Raw genomic sequence first — 26,487 nt, forward strand, 5'->3', positions numbered from 1 at the left:
CGTCTTTTGTCATCCATACCTTTGCTTTCAACCTTAGTTTAGGCTGCTGTCACTCTTTGCTGGAGCCTATGCAGAATATCATGGTTTATTTTCTCACGTGTACAGAAAAAATAGCCTTATCTGTCCCACTCATAAACAATAACGTTGGCTGTGAATTAATTTTCCAGTTCAGTACAAAAATCAGCCTCCTTGTCTTTACAAGCTCCATGAACTTGTTTTGTTTTACTTCCTGGCCCATCTTTCTCCCCCTGCCACACCCCCTCACCCCCCTTTTTTTTGTTGTATTCAGGCCTTGTCTTTGCAGCATCTGCCTTCAGGAACAGCACTCCTCCCTGGTATTGTTCCATCAACCCCAGATGGAGTCAAGGCACATAGACTGCAAGTTTATTATGCGTGCAATACAATGGCAGTGTTACCTGTGTAAACACTGAGTAAAACTGAATAAAGATAATTTAGTCCTTACTAACTATGTGCTTGATGAGGATTGCAACCTTTGGCTGCTTTTGCTATTGCTTTAACAGAAATCAGTGTTTTCCTCTTGTGTGTCTTTATTTTAAGTGCTGTTTTCTAGTGTCAGTGCTGATCCTACACATTTGACTAAACATCCCATGACTCTGTCAACACAAAAAACAAACGAACACAAAAACGAAACAAAATGATAATAAAAATAAAAACCCATCCAAGAATCAATCTTTTTGCTGGCGAGGTAAAAAGTGAGGGACCATTAGCAAGTATCTTCAAATCCAAAGAGAATTATGCTTTCCCCATCCTAGCTGTTCAAGTCTCTTGAAGGCAACGTGGCCTCATGTGCACAGCTCCAATTATCAAATTTTTGTATGTGTCATCAGTGAGGAATCTATGACTTATAGGACAAAAATAAGTGTTCTATTTTGGTTAATCTGTTACACAACAGTAGATTTTGCATGTTACTTACCTCGTCTTTTATTTTTTTAAAACGTGTACCCAGACTGCAAAGAATTGATCAGGAAGATAATTTCTGAGAAACCCAAATTTAAACTATAGTTATTCTAGGATTAGCCTAGAGGTTGAACAGTTAAGTGTCTTGAGTTGTGGTTAGGATTTAACGACAGAAGAGAGAACTCTCTGTTAGTTGTCTTGTGAAATAGATGCTTCTAAATGCCAGACTTGTCCCAAAAATACATTTCCCAGTATTTCCTAACACGTTTGCAGAATGTGCTTTCTTAGCAGATCTACCTGTTATTCAATTTCTACATTAAAACAAGAGATTTTAATATTCTCTCATTGTGGTCGTGTTCAGGAGTGTCTAGCATAGAATAATATATTAATTGTAAAAGCATATATTGTATCATGAAAGCCAGAAGAAAATTGAGTCCAGGATGTGGATTGCTGTTCTGGAGGCTTCAATGACTGTGTAGGGAGTCTAAAATCTTAATTCAGGGATCAGATTAGAAGGGCAATGTTGTAGAGGGTGAATACCTCCCAAAACGTATTAAAGTAATATTGACATTTGTTTTCTTTTAATTTACTGCAAACATTAAGTCCGGTGGCAAAAAGAAAGTTAGCAAAGCTGAACAACTGAGATTACAGAAAGAAGAAGAAGAAAGGAGGCTGAAAGAGGAAGGTACTGTGCACTTCATTTACAGGGAATGTGATGGCACAAATCACTTGTTTTAAATAAATGGACAGAAAGTAATCTCCCAAACTATATGTGCACCAATATCTATATTTCACAAATACAGGTGATTCATCCCTCTTTTCTTGTGTGGGCCAAATTCTGTGTTACTTGTTACCACCTCCCACACCTCACTTTCCTATTAGAGCCATACTCTTTTCTCTAGTTACTTCTACTGTGATTAGGAACTTGGGAAGGAAGATGGCTGGAAGAATGAAAATTTTTTTTTTCTCTCTTACCATTACCTTTTGAAACATTCTCAGCAAGTTAGAAATGCAGTGTTTTGTGGTTTTCTCCCTGTCCCCCCCGCCCCCCCCCAAAAAAAGCCTAGTTATCAGTAGGCAAGAGAAATTCTCTGAAAAGGACTTTTTCCAAAGAAGGCCAACAAAATACCTCTGTTGGCAGAGGGCTAACTGGTGTTCTGAAGGGGTAGCAGATAAGGTGACTACAAACTAGGCTAAATTAAAGTATAGTTTGCTTGGGCTTACTTCTTCGGTCTCTACCGAGTGACTGATTCTCCACCCACTTCTTCGAGATCTTTCTATTCTATACCACTGTGTCCCTTAAAATGAAATCCCAGTTGCATGACTTACCTGTCCCCACCATCTGAATATGTCTGCTTCTGTAGTTTAGCATCACAACACGATACCCCTGTCTGAATATCAGATCCATCTCTTCTACTTCCCTTTCTGCCGTTAATCCATCCTGGTGGGGGTTTGGGCATGCTATGCCTGCTAGTAATAGTAAGTGACTACTAATCACTCTTAACCTCTGTGGACGGGGGTAACAGCTCAGGTGAGTACAGGCAGATTTGGGAACTGCTGTTGCTCTTGCCTCTATGCAACACAGATATATTTGAAGTGATTTGCATGCAGGCAGTGACATTCAAGCCACTGTTTGGGAACATCTGGATTGATGCATAGGCTGTGCTAGCTTAAGCTGAATGTGTAGAGGTTGAAAGCAATTCAGTTTTCACATCCTCTCTGATTTTCTAGTCCCTGTGGCAGCAAAGAAAAGCTAAAACTGTGATCAGGAGTAACTGATCCTGAAGAGGATTTCAATGAAGAAGTAACTGTAAGATTGAGGTACCCACAAAAGGTTGTAGGAAAGGACAAGACTACCTTGGGACTGAACCACTCAGGCAGTTTCACCATAGACATTGGATTAAGAACCTGGGCCTGTTCAAGCTGTAGATAAAGGGAGAGGACACTGTTTCTGAGGGGAAAAAGAGGGCTTGTTCATCCTTGTCTCCACTTCTATTGTCACAGGCTGATAGGGCCAGTGCCATAGATAGTGTGTTTTAGTACTGTCATTCAAAGTAATTTGTCTCATTTGGAAGATTTCTGCGCAATGTAAGATACACCTTTGTGTTGCTCATTATTATGGTTGTTTTGCCATTAGAGCTAATAAGAAAATAATTTGTCTGGTTTTATTAAGCAAAATATAATTATGCTTTTGATATATTTCTCAGAGGAAGCCCGATTGCAAGCTCAACAAGAAGAAGCAGCACGACTTGAAAGGGAGAGAATTGAACAAGAGCAGATGGAAAAGCTTGAGGCAAAAGTTAGTTCATACTCAATAGTTACTGAAAAATTCTAATCCTATTTCTAAACTTGTGACAAGGTCTGTAAAACATCAATAATTTAGTGTGAGAATGGAAAGGAATTTCCTTATGTCCTTAGTGTTGGGAACAATGCAGAGGAAATTTTCTAGCATCACTAGATTAAAATTAATAATGAAAAATCTAGCCAAATCACTGAAAGGTACTCTTGCGTATGATCCCACAAGTTGAGAAGGTAGTGAGCTGGACTAGTAATTAAATAAAACACATTACATGTAAAGTCAAGAGAAATGGTGCTAAATTTTTTTCTATAGTATTCTTTCACGAAGCCAATATTTGGCTTAGTATTGCTTTGATTCAGAAAAATTCTCTGAGACAAGATAGTCTTGCCTGTTTTTGATACATAAAGATGCTGTGGTTAAATAACTTTTGGGATATGTGATACTCTAGTTTGAATAAATACTTCTTTTTTTTCCATTTGCACTATACTTTCAATTGGATATATTTTTTATGCTCCCCATAATTACATTTGGTACAGTTGTGGCAGGAAAATTTTGGTATAAATTCTAGAAGTGATTACATATTAGGACAGATGCAGTGATTTGTATGTGTGCGTGTATATATATGTGTGTGTGTGTGTATTTGAATATGTATGTTTATTTTTCTAAGACGAATGGAATTCAGAACAAAAACTGATTGGCAATATCTAAATATTTTTGTGTTTAAAAGAAAAAAAAAAAAAGGAGATGTACAACATTTTATTTCCCCCCCCCCAGAAAAAAGTCACTCTTGCCTGTGCCTCTTGTCCTTCCCAGAATTTTGCCCCTAGAGAGAAGATAAATTTAAAATAATAGAAATTATAAGGAAAAAATAAATCATCTTGCACACATTTTTCCAACATATGCTTACATTTTTCATCAGCTCTCATTAGAGGTAGTTCCAGGATGATGATATGGAAATTGTTCAAGTGAGAGGTTAACAATCTTGTGACACATTATGTTTATCATATGGCTCAGCAACTAATGTAATGACAATAACATATTGTGAACTGCTGCAGTCTTCTCAATTAAATGTTTCATAAAAAAGCAAGTTACCAGTGTTTGGATTTGTTTAAATGATAACTCATTCAAATATCCTAAATTTTTTTCTTTTATATAAAATAATTCTAAGTAGTAAACCAAATATTTAACTCCTCTGATATATAACCAGGATCGAGAACGAAGGGAATTTGAACTAGCAGAACTTCATTCACTGGAACGGAAGTTTTTGTCCGCACAGCAGTGGAAAACAGATGATAGAGCACATGCAAAGGTAAGCTTTCTTTCCAAAATCCGCTCAGTGTTGTAGAGGTTTGACAATGAAGAGACTTTAGGCTCTGTCTCTATTACAGAATCCAGAAATGCTTCCATTTCTTGAGCTTAAGTGTGTGCTATGACTGCATTTCAAGTTCCATCTCAAGGTAGTAACTGGCCATCCTCACTCTCCTCTGTCTTCTATACTTTGGTGTACACAGAAAAGAAACATTGGCAAAGAGAAGCCTGTCTGGCTGATCAAGGTATTAGGGCCCCGCAGCTTACCCCAGCAGTCAAGAGGAATTGCAGTTTCAGATGTTCTGGTATTTGTCCTTCCTTTTCTATTTGTTTAATTCATTCTACTTTTAAACATTCCATAAAAAAAAGCTCTACCAGGGCTTAAAAATATTTTTGTAGAATTTGAGACAGTTGACATTTGTTCCAGTGGTTCCTGGATATCACACGTCATCATTCGGAGACAGTTGGCCAAAACTTTGAAGGACATGGTACAAATCTTGGTCAGATATCAGGGCTGGAAATATGTGAAAATGCAGCTAAGAGTTAACGTCTGCAGTTTAGGGTGACATACATGGTGGTTGAATCATCACCCAATAGAACTATATGCCTGTAAAGTTAAATTTTAAATAGTAAGTTATGGAAATACACTAGCAGAACATTTCACTCTTGTGAATCCGTCTTGCAGAAACATCATTCAGTAACAGTCTGATATGAGATTTGGTCAGTTTGGTTCCAAGTAAGGTTAAAAAAACTTGTGGACACCAGGATTTTCTCTTTGTCTTGCATATCGCTTAATCCTTTATAAAGCCTCTGTGGAACAAATTTAGAATCATAGGATAAGTCACGTTAGAAGGGACTTCTGAAATTCATATAGTTCAACCTCCTGCACAAAGCAGGGCAAACTCTGAAGTTAGATCAAGGTGCTCAGTTGGGTTTTGAAAATTTCTAAGGATGGGGATACCACAGTATCTCTAAGCAACCTTTTTGGCAGCTCTACCACTCTCACTGTAACAGTTTTTCTTCAAATCCAATTGGCATTTCCCTTGTAACAGCTTGTGATCATTGCCTAATTGTCATGTCACATCCACCCTGTGCACATCTGAGGAAAGTTTGCCTCTGTCTTCTCTGTAGCCCCTCTCTAGGTACTGGTAGATTCTAATTATCTCCTCCCTTAGCTTTGTTAGTCCTCTCCAGACAAACAAAGCTCAGCCTTTCCTTGTGTGTCATTTTCTCCAGTACCCTAACCATCTTAACATCCCTCCTCTGGACTCTCCAATTTACCACTCTTTCTCTTGTATTGAGGGACCCAAAACTGGATACAGCACTTCAGACATGGCCTCAGGAGCCCTGCAGAGGGAACAGTCAGTCCCAGGCACACTGGTTACACTCTTCCACTGTACCCTTAGCATTCGTTGCCACAAGGGTGCGGCATGAGAACTTCGCAGTTACGTCTTGATACCTTTGGATGATGTTTGTTACCTTTTTCAGTTGGTGACAAGCTCTGACTTTATTATTCTTGTGAACAAGAGAATCTGTCAGTCATTTTGAAAGGTGACAGTTGTTTATGGATGTTTCTGAAGAGTATTTCTTGGAAGGAGAAACAAGAATTTTTTTGTTTTGAAAAGCAATGGCAAAATGGAACTATTATTTTAAAAATAAATCTTCAAATAAAATACTGGTAGATTATGGGAAATACTAGAGTTTGCATTAGTCTGTTGTTAAGAATATTTAGGGCAAAAGAAATATATAATACCAAATGCTGAGTTTCCATGTCCTGAACAATTCTGAACAATTTCAATTCAGATTAACAGATACGCATACAAATTTTCATTGAATTTATCCTTTTTCTCAAAGAGCAAGTGCTGTTATTCTTAAGGATGTGCTTTCCTGGTGATGAAACTGAAGGTCTCTTTTAAGTGCAAAGATGTAAAAAAAAAAGAAATAAAATGTTTTAATTACTGAAGACTGATCAGTCTTTTATACAGGAGTTTTCAGTGCACTGAGCACTCACCTATTATTGCTTTTTTTGAAGTCAGTAGGAGTGGTTATGGAAGTGGTTGGGAATGCAATTATACAAGCGCTTTTGCTTTAAAAGATCCATTTTACATTGTAATGCATTCTTCAGTAACATTGCATTATTAATCTTCACAGTAAACAGGGCGGCAATGTTTCCTTAATATCTTACTATATGGATGAAAAAAATTACATTAGAGGTGATAAATTGATCCCATGAGCCAATGTTAAGCTCATATATAGAGTTAAGTGGGTTTAGCCTGGTGCAGATTTTTTTTTTGACTCCCCCACCTATAAGAATGACCAATAATTGATTTGAAAATAAAATTATTCAAAAAAAAAAAAAAAAATCTAGGACTTCACATTCCCACCAGAGGTTTCTGTAACAGCTGAATTGGTGCTGGTGAGGAGGAGGAAATCTCCTTCAGAAGCAGAGAAAGGAGAAATAAACATGTTGGAGTAGAAGGCTCTTAAGCAGCTTTATTGCCAGCGTGGGACTTTTCAGTTTTGTTGGCAGTATCTGGTTTGAGAACCATCTGCCTCTTCCACCTGCACTGGTTCCTCATTTATGTTCTCAGTCATTTATTCTTTCAGCCCCTCATTTGTGGCAGGTGCTGAATTCATTCGTTTTGTAGACATGCAAGCTCTACCTAGCAGAACAGAAACCACTGATAAATGAGTAAGTATGAACAGCAAATGTTAGGTGGGCAGAAGGATCTTAACACATTAATATCAGGGTAAACCATTTTTTTCTGGCATAGTGATAAGCCAGGTGGTGCTACAGTCCTATTTAGATGCAGGTGTGAATGTATCACTGCAATGTATTTGTCTTTCAGAATCCTCCTTTTTCTTGTAATAATGATAGTCATTTGCACCACATGCTCATATCTACTTTTCTTTGAACATTTTCTGTAGTGGGAGCATTACCTCAGTTGTGATGGAAGTCCTGACCCAACTGTACTGCAGGAAATAAATACTTTCATGAGTTTATGGCGTGAAGATCAAAATGAGGACATTCAACTTGTGATGGAGAAGGGAGAACAAGTGCTAAATGTAAGTGCTAAAATGGTATTTTTTAGTTTAAATTTACCAGAACATATCCTTAACAGCCCCCTCCCCTTTTCTTTTTTTTTCTTTTTTTTTCTTTTTTTTTCTTTTTTTTTCTTTTTTTTTTTTTTTTTTTTTTTTTTTTTTTTTTTTTTTTTGCGGCCGAATGACTGAAATTGGCTATAGCCTTCAAAACCCAGCTGTTTTTCTTCAGTTTTTACATTTTTTTAATTACCGATTTACTGTTAACTCTAAAAAAGGTGACTATTGACTTTAAATATGCAGTGCATTTAAGGGATTTGTGTGTAATGTTTCTACACTGAGCTCTAGTATTCCAACATCCATCTTCCCTGCTGTGTACCCTTTAAACAGTCTTGAGCCAGAACATATAAGCTTGTGTCGTATATAGATGCTTCAGTGGACAGCAGCCTTATTGTGTAACACTTACAGCCAGTAAAGTGTCATGTAAGAGCAGGAGTTCCCAAAATGCAAGCCACCAACCATTGACGGTTTGTGAGGCAATTTTAAGCAATTTGTGGCTGCTCTGTAAATGTAAGATTTTATTTTCATTTATGCTAACTTTATAGTGTTTTTCAGAAAGTTAAATGGGGTCTTCCAGAAATTGGGGGTGAAAGTCGCATGCGTAATACAACTTTCATTGGGCTGGTTTGGTTCCGAGCGTTAGATTTCCTATCTTGCAATGCTTGCGAGGTGCTGCAATTTTCACTTTCTGCATATTGCCTTTTTCTGAGACAGTGGGGAATGTGCCGGTCCTTTCCAAGAATTTCAACAGATTACTCCTCCATTCCTCTTCTACACTGCAACCCAAGCAAAAAGCCTGGCAGTTGCCCACTTCCGTTCCTTCTCACCACTCTTCTCCCTGCTGTCATGTCTTTCCCACAAACACACTTCCTCCCCCCGCTCTGTGTTTCCCATCCGACACGGAAGCAGTTACAGCTACTTCAGGCCCTGTGAACGTGTACTACCTTGCACTGTATGCTCAGCAGAGTATTATGTGATACTAGAACATAGGCATTTTTGTTTCGCCCCTACTGGAAATGCAAGGTGATGTCAAAAAGGTTGTCTGTCTTCTCTTGGTTTGAAACACTTGAGCATTTCCTTCCTGTTCTACATGTTTTTAGAGGAAACTGTTAAACACACTGAACTGTGAGATCGTGTAGATCAGCAGTTCAGAGTTGACAGGGACCACCTCACTATCAAGGTAGACCATGTTAAAGGTGCAAAAAAGACAGTAGTAGTTACAATTCGGCTGCTGCTTTGCCACACCTTTAACGAGCAGTAACACTGCGATTCCACAGGCTAAGAGGAGGAAGAGTCTGGCAAGTCTGAAGGGAGGCATAAAATGTAATCTGACCCTCCCTTCATCTCAGTGCTGCAGGTCGCTTTTGCTAGCTAGGAATTTTTTAGTTCTATACAAGCATGTAGTGGAAGACAACAATGTAATGACAGAGCTCCAAACTTCACGCTAAAGATTGTTCTGAGAATTAAAATGTGATTGCTGTATGTCTTCCTATTTTTTTTTTTTAAGATTTCGTAGTTGAGATTATTACTATAGAAAATATGGTTCCAAAATAAAGCTGTAAGCTTTTAATTAAAACTAATTTTTGACCAAAATTTTCTTCATATGACCAACTGGTTCAATAAATGATCTATTTCATAAGCTAAGATTTCACAGCCCACAGGTTAAGGAATGAAGGAATTGGACTAGAGGAATGAAGAAAGGCAGACTTGACCCTGGAATTTCCAGCACTTTGCATGGTTGACTGTCTATCTGATAGTGCTGGCTTAACACAATTTCTAGAGATAGAATAGAAAAAGATTATTTCTGCGACCAACATGTGTTTAGGTACAAAGGAAGCAAGTTTGCCTCATTTTTTATGACAGAACACACAGTATATTACAGGTGGTGTCAAAACAGAGATACTTTTCCCACATATAATGTCTTCTAGTTAATTGAGAAGTTGCAGTTTATTTTATTGGACACACCACCAAATGAGATAACAGAAAAAGAAACAGTGCAGTACCAGGAATCTATTCTGGAATTGCAGAATCTACTTCATCAGAAGTACAATGGAGCAACAGAACACCTGCTTAAAGTAAGTAAGATTTACTACTTAAAAGTTGTAATATGCCCAATGCACATAAGGTTAGCTACAAGTGTCTTGTTGTGATGGTTGGTTTTGTTTGTTCTTAAATTGTCAGAGATGAGTATTTCAGTTTCCAAAGTTAGTATTTGAGTTTCCAAATCTTGTGTATAGCAGATACCAGACTTGTATGTCTTCAAATCTTAACTTTAGAGAGGAAATTCTCATCACTAAGACATTTAATATTAAATTATTGTGACATTTTGTGAGATTTGGAGACGTTGAAAACAAGGGGCGCTGTATGAAATTTGTTTCCTATTTTGTCTCGATTTAAATTAAAGTTAGTTGACTGTACAAAAAATTGCAAATATGAAAAGCAGGTCATAAGGTTAGCTTGTACACATTTTTAAATACAAGTTAATATGACTAAAATATTTTTAAGCAGATCTTGGCAAGACTAAAGAATATTTAATCAAGAAAATGAAAATGTACTTGGGAATCAGTTTTCTGGTTGTCTAGGTAGTGATCTTGCTTGCTATTTAAGTATATTAATCATATATGTAAGTATGTTTAGCAAAAGAATATTGCTAGAGGAAACAAAAAAAGGAAAAGAAGTAAAGCAAATAGTGAACCAGTTGTATGTTTGTTCACAGTCAAAACCTCTGCAAATTAAGAAATGTGAAATTCTTGATCGTCTTTACAATTAAACTCCTAATGTAATCATTATTTCACAAGTTGTATATTGACAAAAATATAAAATAATCTGTGCAGTGGCTGTGGGCTAGGCTGTGGGCTGTGCTTTATTGCTCAGTAAGTCTTTTTTTTTTTTTTTTTTTTTTTTAAACTTGTCCTGAGAAGTATTTCTGTGGGCACATGATTAAGGGAGATAGGCAGTACCATTGAAAGGGATAATGAATAATGAAAGATCCCATATTTGACGGAATTTTGACTGACAGAATTGATGAAGTCAGAGGAAGAAAAAGAACATAGTTCAAAATTTAACAAAGAGATTTGAGTCTATAACTGTTATGTTTTACTACATAAATGCAACATACTTGAGCTTGGTCTGGTATATTTTTATTCCTACATGTCTTTTCTTATTTATTCCAGTGTAAATGTAAGTAAATCAAAGTAAATAAGAAGAAAACATGATTTAATCTGCTTTTTCTTTGTAGACAGCTAGTATGTATGAAGATTCTGACACTGGAAATATGCAGGCAGTCATAAAGGATAAAAATGTTACTTTTTGTATTTGGGCCAATCTGAAGAAGAAAGCAAGGTACAGCATACTGAAATTCTTAATTTGAAATGAGGCCTGGCCCTGTCTACCCAAGTCAAGTAAACACCAAGAACCAGTTTCTCATAGTCTTTTTCATGTCGAATAGCTTTTGTTCTACGGACTCTCAACTGATGGATTTCATACCAACCTGTTGCTAAGGAAGGTACTGGTTACATCAGAGTTTTATTCAAGGAACAGGAGTGTTTTATATATGTAGATAAATGTATAAAAAGATATATATATAAATTTTGTTTCTTAAGATGCTACAGAAGAACCCTGTTACTGCCAGAACAATTTTTAAAGGAAAACAATAAAACTCATGCAGAGAATTGAAATTCTTCTGAAAGTAATGTTTCTTGCTGATGCATTAAAATAATTTCTAAGCTGTTACAGTTTCTTGCAAAGCAGTGAATGATGCTTTGTGCTCAGTTCTCTGTTAGATAAAGGATTCTAGAGCCTGGAATATCCTCCATAGTGGCTTCTGAATCTAAGATGGTTTTTTTATTAGATTACCATTTAACTGATATATTTTTCAAAACAAGACTTTTGAGTGCACTTCCTACTCCCACTCTGCAAATATGAGGAATAAATTGGTAAAATTTGCCTTGATAAGGACCTCTTGCTGCAAGCTTTGCTAAGATAACTAGAAGGCTGGGTCCTGAGCAATGTCAGACTGACCTGCAGGAAGAGCCCATTTGGGTTAGTCTTAAAGCCTTTTGGTCAGCTTAGAGATGCACTTAAATTTTTCAACCAAGAAAATCTTCTAGTTGCTTTACTAGAAGATTTTTAGAATGTGTGACTAGCTGATCTTATCAGAAAATAAGTATTATTTGAATTGTTCCGGGTTTGGTTGGCCGGGAATTGCAATGAGCAAGAAACTTCCGTATCTGATGAAAGAACCCAAATTCACAGGTTAGATACTTGACTTGATGCAAGTTGGCCTCCTATGCTGCTCTTAGCCTGTTTCCTACACTCACAAAGTTCGGTGGCTGTGTAATACTGTTGATCATCCAAATTACCTTTACGTCTGTGTATCTCTTTGGATTTTATGTGGAAGATGCTGAGACTGATGTAACGCAGACAGCCGGTAACTTCACCTATGTAGGAATTGGCCCATTAAATTAGTCTGTTTTACCAGGAATGTACTGTGTAGAAGAGCTGCCGTCTGATTCTGCCTCCTTGTCATCCTATCGGGACCGTTATTTTTGCAGCTCCTGATCCCTTTAATGCAGTTACAGCTTTTCTGGAGGGGCTTACAGACAGCTGTCAGTACAAGACAGGAAGCGTATCATGACATTCCTCTCTATTTCTTAGACTGTGCAATGTGACAAAAGAGAATTTAGGTAACTTTTAGTGTAAAACATCAATTTGAATACTTACGAAGAAATATAACAATAAATGCTGCCAATCTTACTAGGGAATGTAATTTTTTGTAACTGTTATTTACAGGTTCAAAAATCACATATTTTATGATACACAGCATGGATTTGATCTTCCAAAGTCACTGGCTATGAGCAGTGTTGCTGTTCGCATATTGCATACTTATTATGACCATGTATCTCCACTTTGGCTGCACTGTCAGAGTGTGCCAAAACTAGAAGTCTTAGATAGCAAAGAGTTAACTCAGCATTCAAAAGACAATGTAGAAGAACCAGAAGAAGAGGAAAAGACAGTCAGAAAAGAGCCCAACATGCCCACTGAAGAAGAAACATGTTCTGATGGGAGAAAGGTAGGTGAAAAATCCTGCAAAAGGATGTTCTGCAATGCTGCTGTTACTCGAGGCCGACTCACAGTCTAACAGCTTCTTAATGTGACTATGCCTGAGCGAGCCAGGTTCTTAAACGTTTTATAGAAAAAGGCAACTTGTGTTAATACTGTGCCATAGATCTTCTCAAGGGAATGGAAGGATGGATGACCAAGGATTGTCATACAGAAGGTAGAAAGGGAAGCTTGGACAGGGTGTGGTAGTTGCCACGCAGTTGACGTGCGTGAGTTGGCATTTGGTTGGCAGTTTAAGAGTAGAATCAAGCCATGAGGAACGTCAGGTGCTGTTGTAAGATATTTCCATAAATCTGTGATGTATGTCCAGATTCTGCTTCTGAGAAACTGACAGCCCCATAAAATCACTGCAGGAATCCAATATTAGGAAAATTTGCAGCGTGCAGAATAGGATTCAGTTCAAGTGCAGTTACTTGGCTGCTCCGTGTCTGTATGCTGAAGCTTTGCCAGTAGAGGGCTTTCCCGATACTGCTTCTGGCTGCTGGATTCTCTTCATCAACACTCTTCAATGGAGTGTGTTGGCTTTAGATATTGTGGAGGTTGCTTGGGTTTGTATTTTCCTTACTGGGTTTGGGTTTTTCACTTTCTATGACCTGCAGGTAAATGACTCGGGTTCTCTGTCTAAAATTTCTGCACAAATAACTGTGAAACATCATGTTTTATGCCGCCTTAATATGTTTGGAGCAACAACCTTTGCCTTTTTCCTTTTCAGTCCCCGGAACCTTTGTAGTGAATCAGTGCCTGAAATCCCGTTTTTCTTGGTTCCTTTTTTCTGTCTTGTATGACAAATCTTGTCTTTTGCCAGTTTTCACCTACATTTTTCAGACTTTCTTCAAGCTCCTCATTTCATTCCTTCTCTTTTTCTTTCCCAGCTCTTACTCTCTTTCTCTCAATCCCGTTTTGTGAATTTTCCTATTCCCTCTGAAGACTCCACTTCTCTCAGCTACTGCAGTCTCTCCTCCTGTCTGGCTCTGCCTTGAGTTCCCCCACGTTTATGTGCGTAAACACTTCTTTCCCCTCACTTTCTGTCCTGTTTCAGGAGACGTGTGTTCTTCCCACGCAGTGGCAGGCACAGCACAGGGTACAGGAGGCGCCTGTGCCTCCAGAGGGATGGCTTGGACACTGAATTGCCATTTGTCTACCGCTGTGCTTCCAGAGGAGTCTGCTGTGACAGGGATGAGTTCGTATCTGGGTTGGAAATCTAGGGTAATGTTTTGAAAATAGAAAACAGTGTGAGAAAGGGAATAAGTATCATGGGCAAGGCACAGGCTAAGACTGCAAGTGGGGGTTTTGGCAGAGTTTCGGTACGGCTTTGGATTCAACATTGGCTTAAGTTTTCTTTGTGTCACTCTTCTAGCTGTAAAGTCAGCATAAACATAATTTTTGAGTGCCCACACTGCTAAAAAGATTAAGTGCTTGTGTGGTACTTGGGGAGATCGAGATGGAATTTGCTGTGGAAATGAAGTAATTATTTTATGTTTATCTCTATTTATATATCCGGTTCCAAAGTTGGAGAGTACTTTTAATCAAAACTATTTTTGCTATCTAGGTAGAAATGATTTCTCCTCAAACCTTGACCCTGTAGCAAGGTTGGTGCAAATGTTGCTGGAGGAGTGGAACTGTACTCTTTCTCCTTGGGCCTCCTTGGAGGAGGTGATACCCTCTTCTTTTTTGTGTCTGTCTCCGACTAAAGAAAAAATGTCTTTTGCTTTTTATATAGAGTATCTCATTCAAAGAAAACAGCAATAGCATAGCTGATATAAATGAGACAGAGGAGGAAATTGAGAAGAAATCAGAAATCTTGGACATACCATCACAAGGTATTCGGTTAGTTTTTATGTGCAGCATTACAAAAGTACTTGTTCTAAATATTTTATTTTATATATGGAGACATGGTGATATAGATCTCTATGCAAAATGGAACAAAGTTTATAAATATATTGATGTTTTGATAACACTTGAGTTTTGTTGACATTTCTATTAATGATTGTTAAATGCAGGGAGAAGATAAGACAGATAGGAAAATGGATTTTGTCCCCTCACTTATTTTAATTTACTTATTATTTGTGTTTATGTTCATGTACATGTTTATTATGTTTATTTACATTTGTGTATTATTATGCGTATGTTTATGTATGTTTATGGGTGAGACACACAATCTTTATGGATCTGCCAGGCTGTCTGGTGAGATTGACTTTCTCAGAAAAAAATTATTCAAATGTGTATAACGGTAGGCACTCAGGTAGTGTAGATATTACTGAATATTACTTAAATGTGTGCTTAAGGCGAGATACATGCTGATACACTTTGTTAAAAGAGGGCGTAATTCTAGGAACTAAAACTGTTTATCATCTGTCCCACATAAGTTAAGTTACAAATTTCTTCAGTGTTGTGGTGTCCTTTGGTTTAATGAGTGAGTTTTCTTGTAGTACTGTCTCAAATAAAACAACTGCAAACTATTCAGCAACGTTTAGCTGAACTGTACAGCCTTTTCCTTGTTGTGGAAAAAACCCAGACCCCACCCCACAACACTTTCTGCTGAGCACAGTCCAAGCAACCAGTTGTCAGACTAGACCCTAAAGACCACCCACCAAACAAGGTGGGTTTCAAGAGAATATGAAGAACTTGGGCTTCATTTGGAGGAATTTGCTATTTTATTTCGGTAAGGCTTTGAAAATCCCTACTGTAGTATTAGGTGAAATGTATGTGCACAGAAGTTTACTACTATACCTGAATGTCTTCAAGCTTCTTTAGCTGCTTTAATAAGGAGAAAAGGCTTTTGAAACTATGGCATGCTAATGATTTGCAAACCTATTCACTTTTCAGAATAGAGTTTGAAAGGATACTCAGTTACCACAAATTCAGTGAAAACCGGCAGCCAGGTAGATGAGAGATAAAAACCAGGAATGCAACAATAGGGAAAAGAGCGAGAACTACTGCAGTTCTCTGGATTTAACTTCATTGTACCAGTGTTAAGAAGTTAGTTTAGCTTGGGAGAATGAATAGTTTTGTTTAGAAAACACTTAAATATTTTTGTATTATTATTTTAAAAAGCAAGTTAAAGTGCAAGCTATCACTGTGGCTGATAGTAAAATGGTTTTTACTTCCTGTAATTTTTTTGCTGGGAATAACTGCAAAGGGACATTATGTTGTTGTGTGAATACAGTAGAATAAAACCTCTGCATAATGCAACTAAATCTGACATTATAAAATTAACACCATTTTCATTTGTTTTTTAAAAAGTTTGAAGACAGGTTATATAAATATTTGTCATTTTTTGAGATTATGTCATTCTCTAAAAGCAAATTTCAAAACACTTACAGTAGCTGTTTTTACAGTATTGAACATTTTTTCTTGATCCCTGTCAACAGTAACTTCCATCCTCCTTCTGTAACATCCGGTGCAATGTTTTTTATGTAGGCTTGATTGTTTTGTTTTTGTTTTTTTTTTTAAAGAAAATATTTCTAGGCATTTTTGTCCATGGCATTGATGCCGTCTAATAACATTTTCCAATTAATTAAAACTTAAATTCATACATATATGTAATATATACATTATTATGCATAGAAAAATATGAATTATCATCTTTGTTATCTGAAAATTTTGTTCATGTTAAATCCTTCTTGCTCTTCATAAATATCACTGGTCTTTCACCTTCAGCACATGACCTGTAGGTGCCTTATGTCTTTTTATTTGCCTCATTTCTTGTCATACCAACACAATCTTACTAAACCTGTCCAGAATCTACTGTATTGTATACTTGTGAAATTCTTCTGCGATTAATGATGACTCATTTTGTCGGTAAAACGTTATTCATATGTATCTTTGAATTGACTACAAAGTTAGAGCAGAGATTAGTCTGTTAACAAGCTCAGTACCAAACAAGAAGTGCTTTTCATTGTCCAGCCGTCTTTCTTTCCCCACATTTCAATTAATTGTTAAAAGATTTGGGGAACACCAGTAGATGGTGCTGAAATGCTGCAGAGTATAAAGCACTTCAAGCACATGGGCTTTTTGTGCAAAAGTGAGAAATAAAACTGGGAAATTTCAGTGTCTTAGTTTAAGCAGCAAGTTAACTCATGCTGTTTGGCTATTTTTTAGTTCAGGATCCACTGATGCAGGAAGAGACGAATGAAAAAGAAGAGGCGATAACTGATGAAAACATTGTTGATTTGCAACAGTTTGTACCAGTGGGTGGTGTGTACCACATTGACGTACTGCAGCTTCCACCTCAGGTCAAACAAATTAAGGACTGGAGTATGGTGGAGGTGAGTGAGGAGAGAGATTACACCCCATGCAGTCCTCTGTCATCCTTGAAGAGCTGTTCCTGAGGTGTGTCGCCCCTGTACATATGTAGCGTACAGGGTTTCTTGAGAGCAAACGAAAGGACCAAGTTTTCAAATCATTTTTCAATTACACTTGGCCAATTTTTGGAGCAGCTGGGGGGAACAGGTCAGCCTGCACTTAGAGAGGTGTGTGCTCAGTCGGTGCTCATCAGCATGGCTAGAACAGATCGTTGTGCTAGAAAATGCTCTTGGCCAAAGTAAAAGCAAAGATAGAAGTTCTTAGTTTTTCATATGTGAAAGGTACACTTAAAGAAGGGTGGTTATAAAATTACTGCCAATTCAATTCCAGGTTCTGCAAGATATTTGAGGACTGTAGCCAATGTGCTCTAGTTTTCCCACTCATGGAGCCTGATGCAGCACTAACCTACCTCACAGTTTTTACTGTGAAGCTGGAAACCTTTAATAAGTGAATTTCCCATACAAACTAAGAAAGCGGGGCTGTGGGCAGATCGAGAGGCACAGGATCTTCATTCCCAGCCGAGCACACAGACCTGCATTACTAGTCACACGTGACCTTTTTCATTCCCTTTGACAAAGTGGAATTATGTCTGCTTTTGCCTCTCAGGTGCTCTTGGTTTTTTTGGAGACTGTGACTATGCCTACTGTGTGGCACTGCCTTAAGGGTACCGTCGACAGCACGTGAAGGGTTCAAAGGCCTGTTGGTAGTCACCCTTCTACTGTCTTCAACATTGTAGTTGGGAATGCGCAATATTAGCAAACCATTAATACTAATAAATTTTAAATGGTGATTAGGCGGACTTAAAGAAAAAAAAAAAAGTAGGCTACTGCATTTTCTAATAAAAATGTTATCTGTCCTTTTCCCATTTTGCCAAAGTTACTCGATGTTGGATTGGAGGCATACCCATATCCCCCAGAAGAGGCTGAAGATGCCACACATCCACCACTACAGATAACCCTTAGGCTTTTGGACAATGTGATGTATTTTGAGGATCCTGTGATAGCCCGATGGGATCCTGCAGGTACGAACTTAGGACATAAATTTATTTTAAGTTTAAATAATGGAATTTATACCTGAGTTTGACTAATTCCAGAGTCCAGCTGTAAAGATAAGAGCCAATTCAGAGCCCAGAAATAATCTGGGGACTTCAGTGTTAATTGATTTGGGGTTGTTTTTTTTTTTTTGTTAGATTTGGCTTCTGCATCGTATCTAATAATGGACTGCTCCTTGAGGCTTTTTACTGTAGCTTTTTAATATGAATGGAAAATAATACACACCATTTAATGGGGAGTAGTACAACTGTATACCACAAATCAAGTTTTGCTAGGGTGCAGCCATGTAAAGTCCACTTTGAGCCAAATTAGCTCCTAACTACATGTATTAGTATTAAGTTATAATATGAAAATTAAATGTTAAAAACCAAATGTGATATTCCAGTTATTACATAAATACAAAATATCTCTGACTTGACATTCATGAAAGAGAGTAGAACATATTAAAAAGCCTTAATGTTTGAAGTTATACTTGAAAATGAGCTTGTGGACTGCTATATAGCAAGTAAGAAATGACAGTTACATTAATATTTGTATTTCTTTTGAGATGAAGGAGAAGCTTTCCTGTCAAAATTAGCCCAATCTTGTACATAAAGACAATTAAAATGAGGGGAGTTTTTGCCTTAAATGAATTCTCTTTATTTTGTGCATAATATTTTATCTTAACTGTGAATGTTAGTTAACTTAGGATGTCTTTGCTAACTCATTCTTCTCCAGCACATCTCACAAGCAGAAGCTTTACATACACATCTTTGCATTTTTGCATCCCTTTTGTAAAGGCCAACAGTGGAGAACTGATGGCATCAGCAACATAATGTACGAAACACAAGAAAAGAGTATCACCTTTGAGATGGGTGCCTTTTATACAATCGCACTTCTCCAGGATGCTCATCTCAACATGCCATATCAGGCATGGGAATTGCGACCTACTGGCACAGACGAAGCTCTACTTATAGTTACTACAGTCTTTGCAACAATTCAGATACAAATTAAGGTACTGTAAATAATTTTTTTTTATAAAACAGTTGCAGATTTTAAAAAAAATACAGAATTATTACAGTGTCCTTTATTAAGAACTTGGGATGCTTCCACAAGAGCCATTTGAATCTCACATTTGAATCTGTGCCGGTGAAAATGAAGGAGGATCTCTTCCTTTCCAAGCACTGTAAGGAACAGTACGGGTGATTTAATTTCAGTTATTTTCTGTGAGCTGGTCAGAAGAAAGCATCTGTATGATTGTTCTGCAAAATTCCAGTAAGTGCTTTGGTACTGATACTGCCTTGCTGAATTCAAGACTCTCTCACCAGCTAGAGACTTAAAAATTGCTCCTCTCTCCTCCCAACTATACCAAGAGAAATAAAAGCATTTCAAGCAACCGACTACTAATGCTACTTGTTCCTTCTAAAGGTTCAAGTTACGCATGATTATCCGTATGCTTATTGCTATATAAATCAGTTCAGTAACAGACATGATTTTAAAAGCATCAGTATGAGCATAAGCATGGGCCAGTAGACCAGCATCATTTCTGAAAAGTGGCTTTCTTCAGGATACATGAATGAAAGTTTACAGCCCAGAGTGGTAGATACTGTATGGGATATCCAGAGTAGCAAAGATACTAGTATTTGATGCCTGAAGCAGAAAAGAGCTTTCATGACCGGTAAGTTGCGTTTTCCCTGGTTTGTACAACAGGGTAATCAGTGTATGTTGTCTTCAGTACTGGTGGAAGAGAAGGATGTGCTTTCCCATGTCACAGGAAAATGGATAAGTCCAGTTGACCTAAGAGCAGTTTTGAAAAAAGCTGGTGTGAATATTTTCCCAGGAGAGTATTCTTACAAGTATGTCTCTGTGAACAAGAAGGTGAGTGCAAGAGTGGATGGTTTTCCTTTTGTTTTTTCCATCTATTTTTCACTTGGGTAACATTTTCTTGTATGAAGACCTGTTGTGCAGAATCAGGTGGCAAGCACACAAATGTTCTGCCAGCTTAGCCAGCGGATTATGGTTAAAGCAAGCTTTTTTCTTACATTTGTATAACACAGAATATTTGTATAGACTGAATGATATATATATTTTCTAACTTGTACTTTTGCATTACAGGCTGCTGTAGCAGAAATTAGGGCATATCAACAGATGGCACTGGTTGCATCTGCTTTTGCTTTTGCCTGGAGCAAGTGGAATCTAGAAGCAGGTCAAGAGCAAGTAGTGTTCAAGGTTTGTGGATTTAGACTAAACTTCTAGAGAAAACCAGCACAGAACTCTATCACAGTTAAAGAGACAGAAACAATTAACTTCTATAAGTTATACTCATCTCAAACATTGTCTTCAACCCCTGCCTACGCTCTTAGTGCAGCAGTTTTAAGGTTTGGGGTTGACTACTTGGCAGTGCTCAGTGTGTGTCAGTAAAACTTCAGAGCCTGCTTCTCCACTGCTGCGCAGCTCATGCATTTGTGAGACCTCTAAGGGGACACACACCACAGTAACAAAGACACTTGCTAAGCTGCTAGGATGTGTAACTGACAGGTCAGCTATTGACGCTTTAGCCAAAGCTGGGGTGATGCAGCTGGATGCTGATTGTCATGAAGTATCCTGTTGTAGGCATCCTCTGAATAGCAATCTGATCTGCAAGTTTTATAATTAATATCTGGAAATTTCTTCTTGTCCATATGGGGTCTCATTTGTTGCCTACTGTAAAAGGGGGAATAAGCAACTTAAGCATTGATTTGTTTCCATCTGTGAATTAGAACACAGATGGTTAAAACTTCTCCCAGACAGACAGAAAAGTACTCCCAGTTGTGGTTGTAGACACAGAACATACCACACTGTTGAAATTTTGAGAAGCTCTCCCACTCTCTTGAGTTAAAGGCATGTGACATACAAATATTTAGCGTAATACTTAATCCCAGAAGCAAGAACTAAAACAAATGATGCCTGTTGCACCTAGCTACTCTGTCCACAGGAGTCAGGAGCAGCAGCTGGAGTGGTCAAACCTTGCATTTTACACAGGCAAACTAGATGGAAGATTTTGGTGTTGATACAGTACCTGGTACAGAGTCTCTTCGGCACAGAGAGCTAATGTTGTTTTAGGGGTTCAAAGCAGCACCTTGGTTTTGTTTCTGTGTTACACTCATGAGTATACCATACTGGAATTTATATTGTCAGTGTCACAGGCTTCATCTTACAGCGCATTTTTTTCTGCAATAGGTAAGTGAGCATCTTCAAGCAGATTCTGTCATAGACAAAGACTGGTCTCTTTACATGTTTAATGGTCAGAAAGCACAAAAGCTCAAGATCACTGAAACCAGTGAAGCTTTTTCAGAAGAGCTAGAAGAAGATTCTGAATTTCACTCCACACTTTACCATATGCTTAAGGACTTTGCCAGCAAAGAAGCAATTGATAAAGTGGAAACAGCTAGCTTCTTGTTTATTGATGTTGTATATCAGCTACTACTTGCTACAAGAGTTTTAACATACTCTTAAATACTGCATGCTTTCCTTTAAAACTTTATTACCAAAAGCTTTCAATAAAGTTACATTTCAAGTCTTGAATCCTTTTCTATTCAAATCATTGGAACAGCTTCAATGACTAAAATGCAAACATTTTATTTTTGTTAAAGCAAAATAAGTTCTTTATTCTCTTGTGGCTAGACCACTTAGTCATTTATTGTTAGCTATGTTCAAAATTACTAACTGTTTTATTGTAAACCTGAATGGAACTGATACCCTTTTAAGTACTTGTAAAGATTACTTTTGTCAGAAGAGGGGGCAAGAATTTTCCATTTCAAGTCATGCTTTAAAAAAAAAAAAATCTCCCCAAAAAACACCCACAACCCAACAAAACAAACCTAACATGTAACCTTAAATATACTATCTCAGCTTCTCACACTGTCATCCAGAACTTGGAAGTGTAACTACAAAAGTCAGAACCTTTGTTATACTGGGGGTGGTCCATTGTGTTGAAGTCCTGTATATGGCCACAACAGTTGCTGTAGTGAAGTCCAGGAGTCCCCAGTTCCTACAGGTGCTGCATCTGCTGGTCTTTGAAGAGACAGCCCAGTGAGGAAGCTTGTAAGAGCAGCAAGCAGTACCAGGATGGAAACAGAAACCCAGAGAGTTTTGTTAGCGTTGGAAAAGGACATCTTGAAATGGGATGCCCACGATGACATTAAATTGCACCTGCACAGAAGAGCAAGTCATAGAGTGGTTCAGTTTTTCTTCAAAACTTGGAAGCCCTCTTCCCACCCCACTCCCCCACCCCAAAAAACCCTAAAGCAAACCAGACCCCACAAACAGCATACAGATCCTTAACTATATAAAGTGACAAGGTTGTTACTGTATTGGGAGCTATGTACAGTGGTAGCTTATGTTCTGGGCTTAAAATGCAGACTTCGGTAAGCGAGTTCTTGATAAGCTGTTTAGGTGACTGACCTGACCCATGAGCCCAGTTCAGGCACCCGTGCTCCCTGTACCCCGCCATGTTTCTGAAGAGGATTCACAAAAGCTGCCTTGCAGCTCCTGAAGAAATCTTGCTTGCAGAAGGCACTGAAAAGTTCTGGCCTTGTGTTTTATTGTTTTCTAGGGCTTTAGTGCCTTCCCTGAGGTTAGGGAGAAGTCTTAGCCTCACTGACTATCCAAATCCTAGACCTCTCATGATATTGGGTACCTCCATCCTTTATCAAACAACAGAAAGAAATATTTGTTCTTGCTGTCTTCTCAGTTTTACACACAGGCATAATTGTCTTGTCTCCCCCTTGATCAGGAATGCTCGAAGTAGAGGCTTAGCATAAGATACTCATACGGAATAAACAGTTTCTCTGTAGAGATGGCACACCTCCTTTCCTGTAAGGCAGGGGCTTCCAAGGGATACTTGTTTAGGACAGCCTCTCTTCCTTGACTTGAGATATTCAGAGAAATTAGCTGGAACAGTCTGGAGTTGGTCTTGATAACTACTTGTCTCTCAGTGTGTGCCAAAGCTGCTGTTAAGTTTTGCACAGGCCTCAAATCCTTGATCATTTTTACAAGAGTACGTGTTAGCATGACCTAGTAGCCTAGCTATAACAGCTGTCACAGAGTAACCAGAAGAGGTGGGATCATAGCATGAGGCCCCTCTTTACCTCACCATAAAGGATTAGTAAGAATCCCTGGTGGGGTGAGTCTCTGGCACCTGAGATTACTCATTCCCAGTTGGTTTAAGAAGTCGGCATTAACAACCAAACCAAAGCCACAGCTTTGCTTCCTCTTCCCAAGTCCACCACCCAAACATGGCTTTACCTCACGATGATATGAGAAAACTTACACTGACTCTAGGTTCCATTTTGATGAATATTTTCCTTTTTCAGAGATACTTTCCTTCCTTGATGGTTCTTCTTGTACTTCAGCAGGTGATTCCGACTGCTCATTTCTGTAAGCAAGCATCAACAGTTCCAAAGCTTTTCCATCAAGCATTCAATCTGAGAGAGCTCACAACAGCTTGACTTTATAGCCCTGATCCGGTGGTGGACAGTTAAGAGTTCATTAAAAAACCCAAACCAACCAACCCTGCACACACACCTCAGAGGAGGTTGCTATTGAACTTACTTTGTTTCAGCATCTTCATACTCTGCCCAGGAATAAGTGCTAATGAACCGCTGTAGTGAAGGACGCTTCTCATTTTGCTTTGCTCCCAATCGTCCCCTGTCATATTGTAAAGAAGTTTGCCTTAATTTTCCCCTCAGGAAATTAGAAACTCAGCAGCAGCCTACTCATTTGGGTAGGCCTTAGACGAATAAGTTTCAAAATTAGTTGCCTGAAATTAGGATTCTTTTTCTAAAAAAAAAAAAAAGAACCAAACAAACAAAACAACAAAAACCAGATCCATCAATGCCAGCTGCCTAGATTTCATATTTTAGTTCTAAAGCCAGACAGTTGAGATGAGTTTTTAAAAAACTCTCAACCCTTAATAAAAAAATAAATTAAAAAAAAGAAGAGCTGTAACATTTAGTCACAAAGGCTCATTTACCTATTGAAGCATGTAAAACTAATGTGAAGGGTGTAGCCTAAACATTATTATACCTCAAGATGCTCCATAAGCTGCTTAATACAGGCACAGTTAGGAGCTGAAAAATATTTAACCTATTCAAAGACAAGCCCAAGTAACTTTACCAACTGCTTGATCTCCTGTTGAATTTATCACTCCGTTCGTCTCCATCAGGTTCATGGAATTGGGCCTAGAGAAGAAGTTTGACACACTTACTGCATTGGCATTTTCACGCTTCAGCCCAGCCAGTTTGGAGAAGGTAAAGCGCCTCACCATCTGGGAACCCCTACTTACCAGTGGCAACCCAATACCTGCATTTCCAGCACTCCTAGGCAATGTTGCAATGCTAACTCTTCGAAGGGATGATGATGGCTATACAAATAAGAGGCATTACTGACTCTATCAAGGAATGACTGGATTACTCACTGATCACATAAAATACCATCTGTTTTTATTACAAACTATATTAAAAAAAAAAAAAAGATGTTGATACTTAGCTTGAAGTGACACACAAAGAAGAATCAAATCAAAAGCACAGCCCAAACCATATTCTTTAAAGCAGCATCTTTCCACATTAACCGCTTTTACCCCCCTAAGCAAGCGAGGCTGGATACACAGCTTCCAGCAAAATACCAAAATTGAAGGCATTTAAATTCTCCTAACGGTGCTCACAGGAATTTCTACAGTCAATTTGAATTGCTCCAATCTATTTTTTTCATCTCTCTGTGCTAAACCTGTAGCCCTGGTGAGAGAACCATACATGAAGAATATTTCTTAACTATTGCATGAAAGCACAGCCATTTCAGCTTCTGTGAACACTTAATCTTCTAAGCGGGACCACATGCAGTTCCCTTGGGTTGGTGGCAGTGATTGAAAAATATATCCTTGTGTTTGATGACACCAGCCCATATTTGAGACAGAAAACTACCAAGTCAAGCACATAGCAGAGCACCAGTGCATGACAAGGCAAAAGAAAAACATAAATACACACACGCTTAAAAACACACTTGAAATTTCATGTTAAGCTGTAACGACCATTACCTTAAAGTTAAAAGAATTTGGTAGCTTTTTATTCGTAGATTCATCTGTAAAGAGATCAAACATCAGAAAGGCTTACAAGAATGCAGTGAGCTTTATTTGCAGCCAAACGTCTGACTTTTTGCAGTATCTATTTAAGCAAAGAGTGTATCAGAGTACTCTCAGAAAGCAGAAATGAGATTTCAGGAAAAAGGTTTCTATTTTGTTAGAGAAGTTCATAATATTCACACATTATACATCCTCTGCAAGCATTAATTTCTGTTGCTATCATTAAATGTATTATTCTATTATTGAGGCAGTGTCCTGTTACAGGACGATCTTTTACAGTCAGGAAGGAATAGCCTGTGATTCAGAAGGCTCCTGCAAGGATTTTACCCGCGTGCAAGACTGCCCTTTCTGTTTTCAAAATACATGCTCTATTTTTCAGAAGAATTTAATCCTTCTCTGGCAAAGCCACAAGTACACAGCATCATCTGAAAACCTGACCACTGTACCATCTGCTTAGAGGGGGAAATTCAGAGCACCTGCACTTAAGGAGTTTGTAATTCGTACTTAGAAAAGAGCAGGAAGCATCTGTAGAGAGCAGTCAAAGCTCAGCTACCCAGAAATAGCTACTGGGAGTGCTCCAGTGTGAGTGAGCGCCCAAATTTACTGCTCACAAGGAATAAGATTATCACCACTACATGCAATGCACTTTTCTAAAAGCCAGAACGTTACTGCATACTTGCAATGTTTCCCCCCCACCCCGAGATTCATGACAGTTTACATACAAGTCTAATTTCAGAGAGTTGTTTCTAATACTGTTAGTAAATGGCTATTTTTTCCTCTATTTTTAGGAAAGGAGATACAATAGTCATATAACCCCTCCACCTAACATGTTAAGCTTCAATTAGATAAGGGTCTATCTAGCAGGTGCTAGAAGGTGCTAGAAAGAGGAAAGGCAAAGCAGCTTTACCTCGATCTCCAAGAGAACTAAAGGATCTCTCATTCTGGAGCAGGACCTGTTTCAGCTCCTCAAGTTCTGCGTGTTCTTTTGCATACATGCGCTTCAGGTTTTCCACATGTTGAATCATTACTTCCACAGCCTTGCTGACACGGTTCTCCTAACAGAGCGAGTGCAACAGCAGTATGAAAAAGAAGCGGCTCTTTGAGGAACTGCATCATGTTTCGAGTTTAAGATTTTTTCCCCCCCTTAACCATCTACTCTCACCTTGTATCACCATGATGCAACATCCCCTCATTTTTGTCCACTCGTTCAAACTACAACCCATCTCTCAACAGATGCCCAAGTTACACAGGTCTCATTTCTCCAGTGATTACTCTTATCCTAAAAT

At 38.2% G+C, this 26,487-nt stretch overlaps 2 protein-coding genes across 2 annotated transcripts in view; one reads left to right on the forward strand and one right to left on the reverse strand.

The window, feature by feature from the left end:
- The first annotated feature begins 3,196 nt into the window (after positions 1–3,196).
- On the forward strand, positions 3,197–21,645 carry CASC1 (cancer susceptibility candidate 1). Its single transcript, XM_009583204.1, has 13 exons — positions 3,197–3,217; positions 4,425–4,526; positions 7,454–7,591; positions 9,556–9,702; positions 10,866–10,969; positions 12,419–12,698; positions 14,469–14,568; positions 16,850–17,016; positions 17,930–18,074; positions 18,885–19,099; positions 19,795–19,962; positions 20,200–20,313; positions 21,304–21,645. Exons 1-13 carry the CDS (start codon positions 3,197–3,199, stop codon positions 21,577–21,579), a joined length of 1,977 nt encoding a protein of 658 aa, XP_009581499.1. The 3' UTR covers positions 21,580–21,645.
- A 386-nt stretch (positions 21,646–22,031) lies between these two features.
- The window catches only part of LRMP (lymphoid-restricted membrane protein), a 36,939-nt gene continuing 32,483 nt past the window's right edge, over positions 22,032–26,487 (reverse strand). Inside the window, exons 21-27 of the mRNA XM_009583205.1 lie at positions 26,109–26,256; positions 25,157–25,200; positions 24,410–24,487; positions 24,241–24,305; positions 23,677–23,772; positions 23,396–23,500; positions 22,032–22,275 (exon numbers count right to left, since the gene is read on the reverse strand). Coding sequence (XP_009581500.1) covers positions 22,032–22,275; positions 23,396–23,500; positions 23,677–23,772; positions 24,241–24,305; positions 24,410–24,487; positions 25,157–25,200; positions 26,109–26,256 — 780 coding nt within the window. The remainder of the gene's footprint in view (positions 22,276–23,395; positions 23,501–23,676; positions 23,773–24,240; positions 24,306–24,409; positions 24,488–25,156; positions 25,201–26,108; positions 26,257–26,487) is intronic.

This window comes from Fulmarus glacialis, unplaced genomic scaffold (assembly GCF_000690835.1).
Source record: "Fulmarus glacialis isolate BGI_N327 unplaced genomic scaffold, ASM69083v1 scaffold11358, whole genome shotgun sequence".
Lineage (NCBI taxonomy): Eukaryota > Metazoa > Chordata > Aves > Procellariiformes > Procellariidae > Fulmarus > Fulmarus glacialis.

Excerpts from the sequence above, each read along its gene's own strand:
- CASC1 (XM_009583204.1), top strand. The coding sequence starts at position 3,197 with ATGGAAAAGCTTGAGGCAAAA. Across the intron at positions 12,699-14,468 it reads CATGTTCTGATGGGAGAAAG|AGTATCTCATTCAAAGAAAA; the intron begins GTAGGTGAAAAA and ends CTTTTTATATAG. Across the intron at positions 20,314-21,303 it reads AAGAGCAAGTAGTGTTCAAG|GTAAGTGAGCATCTTCAAGC; the intron begins GTTTGTGGATTT and ends TTTCTGCAATAG.